Source organism: Sorex araneus, chromosome 3 (genome assembly GCF_027595985.1).
Source record: "Sorex araneus isolate mSorAra2 chromosome 3, mSorAra2.pri, whole genome shotgun sequence".
NCBI classification, from domain to species: Eukaryota; Metazoa; Chordata; class Mammalia; order Eulipotyphla; family Soricidae; genus Sorex; species Sorex araneus.
The window spans coordinates 186,216,880-186,224,651 of record NC_073304.1 but is presented as its reverse complement, the minus strand read 5'-3'; the positions used below and the strand labels follow the sequence as shown (position 1 = coordinate 186,224,651).

The window sequence follows — 7,772 nt, the reverse complement described above, 5'->3', positions numbered from 1 at the left end:
CAAAAGCTGTTTCAACAATATGTAAATATCATTATATTCTAATAAAAATTATATACTGAACTATGAATTTCACGTGTGACAAAACCTTGATTTAGCCAACCATTTAAAAATGGTAACACAAAAACTAAGCCCTTACTTTCTTTGAGGGATATAGCAGCAGGATTTTGCCCTAGGTGCCATTCCTGCACACAGACACACGGACCTGACACTACCTCGAAAATATCCAAAGAAAAATCTGAGGAAGCTTGAGAAAACTTTCTTACAGATATCAATGGCCTCAATTTAATTCTCTTTGCCCATAAGTTAGACCTCATGAAGGTTCACTTAAAACGCCCTGACTCAGCACCAGAGAAATAGCTTTCCTATAGCTTTCCTTGATTGCATTGCACATGGCTAATTCAGGTTCAATCCTTGTCATCCCATGTGAGGCCAAGAGTGATTCCTGAATGCAGAGCCAGGAGTAAGCCCTGTGCATCACTGTGTGTGGCCCAAAAGCAAAAACAAAAACCTTCCTGTCTCCAGAGTAGGGATGTAGCTGGGTAGCAAAGCACATGCCTCAAAGGCCTGGTTTCTGCTCCAGCTACCTTTAAAAAAATTTCCCCTCTGGCAACTTTCCCTCCTCCCCTATTTCTCCTATTCACAGATATATTCCCAGAGTCACTCAAAAATGGTTTCCACCACCATATTCTCAATAAAAAACAAAATTTACATTTCAAGGCTACTTTCCTCAGTTCTGTAAATATCTTATGGTCTGTGTTTCAGTTTTCTAGTTCTCTTGCACAACTCTTTCCCCCTCCCCATCTTGCACAGTTACAAAATAAATGGGATATTTTATTCTACACCTGAGCTCCCTCAATTATGATCAGTGTCCTCACTAAAATGAATACAAGTTGTCTCAGAGCAAAACTGTGTTCCTCAAATACCCGTTTCACCGAATAATTATTATAAATACATCCTTAGCCAATGAAGAACGCAGTTTTTAATAGAGGATAATCTATTCATGTTTTCAAGTCCTATATTAGAGTCAGAGGTAGAAGAGGGGTTAAGGTCTTGCATTAAGGCATGGTGAGCGCCAACACTCTGGTGCTCAAATCTCATAGGGCTCATATGGTCCCATGCACACTATCAGGTGTGACCCCTAAACACAGAATCTGGAGTAAACCCTGAGCACTGCAGGGTGCAACCCAAAAAACAAAATTCTTTTTGTTATAACACTACCCTAATCTGAAAACTATAATCAGTTTCTTTATAAACGGTAAGGAAAGCATTTTCCTGTATTTGTGTGCTCACTCCTTTCTCTGGTACATTTAGGAGGGCCATTAACCTTTAGATCTTTGCACAATAACTATGACATCCCTGAATTTTCCTTTTTTGTTTTTGGGCCACACTGAAGGTGATCCAATGACCACATGTGGTGTGGTAAAATTCAAAGCAAGGTCACTGCCACGGCTGCTTACAAGTGTCTATGTACTATCTCTCAGCATTCCCTGGTTTGGTTTGGTTTTCTTGGTTGGGGGTGGTGTTTGGATCACAACTAGTTGTGCAGAGGCTTACTCCTGGCTCTGCATTCACAAGTCACTCCTGACAGAACTACCGACCATAAGAACACTGGTGATCAAACCCAGGTTGGTCACGTGCTAGGCAAGGACCTTACCCACTTTACTATCTCTCCAGCCTCACTGAATTTTTTTCTTACTCGCCATATTTTTTCCTGGATTTCATATCCAAAACTATTACGACAAAATGTTACCCAAGAATTTCCAACATCCACATTTTACGGTAATTTTTAGGCGTTCTAGTCACAACAGAATGACTGACGTTGGTATGGGCCTCCAATATCCTTTTACAGTCTGAGATTACCAAACTTTAAAAGTACCGATTAGGTGCCTTGCACGCAGCCAACCCGGGTTCATCTTCAGCACCCATTTGGTCCCACGGGCACCGCCCGGAGTGATTCCTGAGTGCAGAACCAGGAGTAACCCCTGAGCACAGCAGGGAGTGGCCCAAAAACAAACCAAAAAAGTGGGGGTGAAGGATCAGAGATATAGCTCAGCAGTAGCACTTGCCTTGCATCTATGCGGCTCTAAACCAAATCCATTGCATTACCAAGTAAATACACAATTTTTATTACGTTTTTAAAATACAAACAGTATGTAAAGGGGTCGGATCCAATCCTAGCAACAATAACAAAAGAAAAAATTAAAAAGGGGGCAGTAGGGCGGCTGAGGAGAGATTAAGATGTTCTCTCTCGGTAGCAATGTGTCTCGCTCACGGATCCCTCACCACAGGATACCACCTGAAACTAAGATACCTAAAGAGAAATTCAGGTTTTCATTCTGTGCTCCCAAAATCCCATCGCCAAGGTTACCAGCAACTCAGCAAGAGGCACTTTCCCTGGCTCGTTACGGCCGGTTCCTGATCACGTGACTGGTTTAAGTCAGTCACGTGACACCTGATTCTTTTCATTTCCAGCTAGAGGTGGGGGGGGGTTGCGCCGGCGGCCACGGGACAAGCAGCCGCAGGCCCTTACCCCCATTACCCAGATACATAGATCAACAATGTATTATAGCCGCTTTTTGTGTCCCGGACCACGCCTCTACCACCCAAATCCCAAGAGGAGCCGGAGGCGCCCAGTGTTCTCCTCCCGGCGTACCCCGCCCCATGGTTGGGTCCCACGGCCACGCCCCCTGACGCCCTCCGCGCTCCCTCTTCCGCCGCGCGAACCCCGTACTTCTGCTTGCTTGTGCAGCTTCAGTCGGCCCACTCACGGTTTGTCCATTCCACCAACACCTAGGCGATCCCCGGCATCGTCATGGCATCGCTTCTATGCTGTGGGCCTAAACTGGCCGCCTGCGGCATCGTCCTCAGCGCCTGGGGAGTGATCATGTTGGTGAGGGGATCGCCCGGCGAGAAACCCGAAAGGGGTCAAGGGATTCTGGGGTGGTGGGGCTGCAAAGCAGGGAGGCTCCAAGCCTTTAGAAGCAGGCAGGCTGGAACGGGATCGCTTAACCGCTGGAGGAAACAGACTAGGATTGAAAACTGGGAGACTGGGACTGGGTGGAGAACGGGGGAAGGCGCGTTGAATCCTGGAGGGGAATAGGACTTTTTAAGTATGGAGACCCCTCTCCCAGAGGTAAGATGAAGACGACCAAGATTAAGATGCTTGAACTACATGAAGGGCAGTGGAGAAAGGAAGCTCTTATTCCCCGTGTAGGTAGTGGAGAGCCCTTGTTTCCCAGGACGCTAACCTCTGAAGTGCCAATCCCCCCACCCCCCAGTCCTTCCTCTCTTACCCCGTGATAGTGACGCCTCTGGAAAGGAAGATAATTTGAGTACCTCGGTTGCTCTCTAGCCCTGCCCTTGTCCCAGTCAGGTCGTTTCTATGTCACCAGCTCATTCTTGTAATTCCCAAACCCAGTTGTGGCAACATTGAAAGTGGGAGGAATTTAAATACTGACTGGATCGTGCTGAATTCAACCGGTCCATTTCCCCTTTTCCAGATAATGCTTGGGATCTTTTTCAACGTCCATTCCGCTGTACTAATTGAGGATGTACCTTCCACGGAGAAAGATTTTGAGTACGTATTACGTGAGGGAGGAATGTTGGGGACGGAGGAGAGGGGGGCAGGTGAACTTGGGACCGGGATTTGCTTAGTGTGGGTGCATGCCCAACCCCCCAGTTTGGGCATGTTGAGACAATTGCCCCCTTCATCAGAATTAGGGGTGTTCTTGGAATTAAGACCTAGTACCTGTCATAAACCCACCCACCTTCTGCAAAATCCATGCAAACACCTGTCATCCTCCGGGAGTTATGAAGGTTAAACATAAATAAACTCGTTTAGAGAGGTTCTTGGCACATAGTAAGTGCTCAGTAAACATTGGTTATGTTTCTCACATTTCTCTGCCTGGTTCCCATCTCCAGGAATGGTCCCCAGAGTATATACAACCTTTATGAGCAAGTGAGCTACAACTGTTTCATCGCAGCGGGCCTATACTTCCTCCTCGGAGGCTTCTCCTTCTGCCAGATCCGACTCAATAAGCGCAAGGAATACATGGTGCGCTAGACAGACCGTCGCAGTTTTTCCTCTCCAGCACCCATCCCCACTCCTGCCTTATTTAATGACTCTTCTTCAGTCCGCAGCCTACACCCACTCCTGCCAGACTGGGAGTGATTAAAAACCTTGTTCTCCAGTCTCTAGCGACCCTCCCTAGTGAAAGGAAACGGGCTGGTCGGTTCCAATATCCAAGAGGCCCCTCTCTATGTCCCATACCCCAATAAAGAGAAACTGCTCTCAAGACTCGTGTCTGTGCTCGGCGGGAGTGGAGCTGTCGGGCTCCGGGGGTCGAGGATCCGCCTCCAAGGAGGGAGGCTCGGCCCCTGGGCGGAAGTGAAGTGAAGCCGGGCCGGAAGTGGGGCGGTCTCTTCCACTCCGCTTCCCTTGGTGCGCGGAGACGGCATAAACGAGTGCAGCGATCGGCCGCGTTCGAGCCAATCGGATACGGAGAGGGGTGGGACTTCCTGCGCGGGAGCTGGAGCGGTTCGGTGGCCGGTGTCTCCGTGGTCCCGGCTCTCGTGGTGGCGGCGGCGGCAGCCTCTCCGTGAGGAGGCGCGCGGGGACATGACGTCAGCGTCCACAAAGGTTCGACATCCCTTGCGGACAGCGCTCCCTGGCGGCCACGGGAGGGCTCCCCCAATTTGGCTGCCGACTCTTCCGCCCCGGGCGGGGGGCGGGCGGGAAAGGAGCCTGGGGTGGGGCTAGGGGCTCCGGGCTGGACGGCGCTGGAATCGCGCTCCGGCCCCCCATAATGCTGCCCCGCCCCCAGGTCGGAGAGATCTTCTCTGCGGCGGGCGCCGCCTTCACGAAGCTTGGGGAGCTGACCATGCAACTGCATCCCGTGGCAGATTCTTCCCCCGCGGGGTATGTGAGCCCTGGCTGGCACGTCGGCGCCGGGAGCGGACGCTTGGACTCGATCGCAGACACTGACACTTTGTAGAGCAGGGACAAATGTTCGTTTTCTCTTGTGCCTGGCACAGTACTGAATAGATGTTAAGAAATGTTGAATGACCTATTAAACACATGTTAAGGCTCACAACCTGGACTCATTTCACAGCTCTGCTCTGCTGCGAACCGGGAGACCAAAGACCACCAGCACTACCAAACCACTATACAACCCCAAATCATGTGGAATTCCCACAGATTGCTGCCGACTAAGTTCAGGGCTTCTATTTGTAAGACCTGTACTTATTAATTGGTTCCAGCGGACTGCTTACAGCAGCTTCTCCTAGTTTGGGGAGGTGTTCTAACATGGCAGCTTTTGGATTGGGGGGCGGAGGGATCCTGGGGTTTCCATGGGACCTTAGAGATTTTTTTTTCTTTTAGGAGGGCCTCCATGGAAGGGACCCCAAAGACTGGCGGGAGGAGGCGGTTGCTGTGGACAGCATAGCCCTGGAGCTGGCTCCACACCCCTCTTCCTCCCTCTTTCCTTTTCCCCTTTCCCCTCTGACAGTGCCAAGTGGACGGAAACGGAGATAGAGATGCTGAGGGCTGCTGTGAAGCGATTTGGGGACGATCTTAATCACATCAGCTGTGTCATCAAGGAACGGACAGTGTGAGGGAGGGTTGACTGTCAGAGAAAGGGGGGTGGGCAGCTTTCTTCCATCCCCGTTGTTCCACCTTCTTCAGAACTGCTTTCCAGCTTAATATCTTTCTTATTTTCTTGCTCCCCTTAAGGGCTGGAAAAAAAAATATAATTGTCATCATTCCTCAGAAGTTAATAAAACGCTGTTGTAATCAGGATCTTTCAAGAATGTGAAGTATCTAAACATTGTATTTGATAATGGAAGTTATTTCTCTAATTATATAGGCCTTTGAGATACCACTACAATGTTTCCAGAAATATCATGGTTCTGAGTTAATTGATCAGAATACTAAAAATGGAGTTTCAGTGTGTCAGGAGATCACCAAGAATTAGCTAGTGTCCCTCTGCATTCATACATCTCTCCCAGAAGAGACTAAAGACGTGGACCTTTTCCATTATTCGGTCCAGGGACTCCTCTTCACTTTCCATCCTAAGATATTGCAGAGATTCAGGGAAAAGGGAGCCCTCTCGAAAGATCCGGACCCTTGCTTAGGTTCTTTGGAAAGAGTTCCCCAATATTCCTTTAAAGCAACGCATTTTCCCTGCCCCTTCCTCCCTTCTTCCCTCAGCGTCTTTGGTGACTCCTTTCCTAAACTACTCTCTGTTCTTCTCAGGGCTCAGATAAAGGCCACTGTGAAGAGAAAGGTGTATGAAGATTCTGGCATCCCACTTCCAGCTGAGTCACCCAAGAAAGGGCCCAAGAAGGTGGCATCTGGTGTCTTGTCACCTCCTCCAGCTGCCCCTCCACCCAGCAGCTCCGGTGTCCCTGATGCCGGGGGTCCTCCCATAAAGAAACAGAAGGCTGGTGAGGGCTGTGGAGATACTGCCTACAGGGTTAAAATACCATCTGAGGTGCAATAAGACAACTGGGCGTGGGTCCAAGAAGGACGACTCTCTCTTCCTCTCCTAGAGAAGGTTCCTAGACAGGGAAGGGTTGTGGTGGGAGAGAGGAGAGCTCAGTTTCGGGAGTCTCGGGAACAGTCAGGAAACCTAGAATCTAGCTTATGCCCCCCTCCCAGATGTGACAGTGAGTGCTCTGAACGACTCCGACGGCAACAGTGACCTGGTGGATATTGAAGGGCTAGGAGAAACTCCTCCAGCCAAGAAACTCAACTTCGACCAGGGTAGGAGTCCCCCTCCTCCCACACCGACTGATAGGGTGGGGGAGAAAGTACTCACTTGGATGGGTGGGTCTCAGCAGGGACCTCCTCTCTCCTACAATGGTTTTGGAAGCAAAGGTGATTCTCATACACAGTGATTGCCGTGGGGATGTTCTGGAGAGGGGTTAGGTTAGTAGGGAGCCAAGGACTTTGGGGAGCATGCTTGGAGCACCTTCCATCTCCGCCCATTTTACTTCCTGTTCCAGACAGCCTGACTTTGGGTTCTGGCCTTCTCATGACCTCCACTGATCCTGTTCTACTCTCTTGCTGAAACATCCATCTCTGACCCCTGTCATTGTTCACCCGGACCTGTGGATCGCCTGGGACTCTGACCAAGGCCTGCATGAAAGAAAGTCAAAAGACTTCTGGGACTATCTACCCTGCTTTTCTGCCCGCTGACACCCCTTTGACCTCCATCGTTGGATATTTTTATAAAGAAAACAATAAAATATTTCCCTCCCTGCTTGGTGCTCTCTGCCTAACTAGCATTATTCAAGGACCTGGAGAGATTTATCTTCTGCTTAGCCTCTAGGCGCTCAGCTTTATCTCAGCCGCTCTCACCACCCTGCCTGGAGCAGCACAGTTAATATTGGCAGATTCTTCCCAGTGCCAATATTTCTGTGCTGCTAGAGCCAAGGGTGGCTGTGGGCAAATTAGCTTTCCGTAAGCAGAATTTGTCCCCAGGGTCTCTGACACCCAATATTCCTGAGGATACTCTGGGGATTTGAGGGAGGGTGTTCCCAGTTTGTTCACACTTTTCCCTCTCCCTCCTCCCTTGCCTCTCAAAACAATTGTCAAAAAGCACCACATTTTATTTTTTGTGTGTCACTTCTCCAGGGTGGACTCCCAGGATCAAGCCTCAGCGGTGCCTTCCCCCACCCTCGCTCTAACACCACAGTGTGGTTTGGACGTGGCCACAGTGCCGTACAAACCACAGTGTGCTGCTGGAGCGGGAGCAGGACTGGACGGGAGC

General features: G+C 49.8%; 2 protein-coding genes across 6 annotated transcripts; both read left to right on the top strand.

Annotated features, from left to right (window-relative positions):
- The first annotated feature begins 2,698 nt into the window (after positions 1–2,698).
- RNASEK (ribonuclease K) lies at positions 2,699–4,295 on the top strand. The gene is made up of 3 exons (XM_004604908.2): positions 2,699–2,890; positions 3,501–3,577; positions 3,922–4,295. Exons 1-3 carry the CDS (start codon positions 2,813–2,815, stop codon positions 4,061–4,063), a joined length of 297 nt encoding a protein of 98 aa, XP_004604965.1. The 5' UTR covers positions 2,699–2,812; the 3' UTR covers positions 4,064–4,295.
- A 141-nt stretch (positions 4,296–4,436) lies between these two features.
- On the top strand, positions 4,437–7,262 carry C3H17orf49 (chromosome 3 C17orf49 homolog). 5 transcript variants are annotated; one of them, XM_004604906.2, is made up of 6 exons: positions 4,437–4,639; positions 4,824–4,918; positions 5,508–5,609; positions 6,254–6,444; positions 6,659–6,763; positions 7,010–7,262. In XM_004604906.2, exons 1-6 carry the CDS (start codon positions 4,619–4,621, stop codon positions 7,012–7,014), a joined length of 519 nt encoding a protein of 172 aa, XP_004604963.1. In that variant the 5' UTR covers positions 4,437–4,618; the 3' UTR covers positions 7,015–7,262. The 5 variants fall into 5 exon arrangements, with proteins under 5 accessions (XP_004604963.1, XP_004604962.1, XP_054988977.1 ...); XM_004604905.2 differs by having other exon boundaries at positions 7,006–7,262; XM_055133002.1 differs by lacking the exon at positions 6,659–6,763 and having other exon boundaries at positions 7,006–7,262.
- The last annotated feature ends 510 nt before the right edge of the window (positions 7,263–7,772 follow it).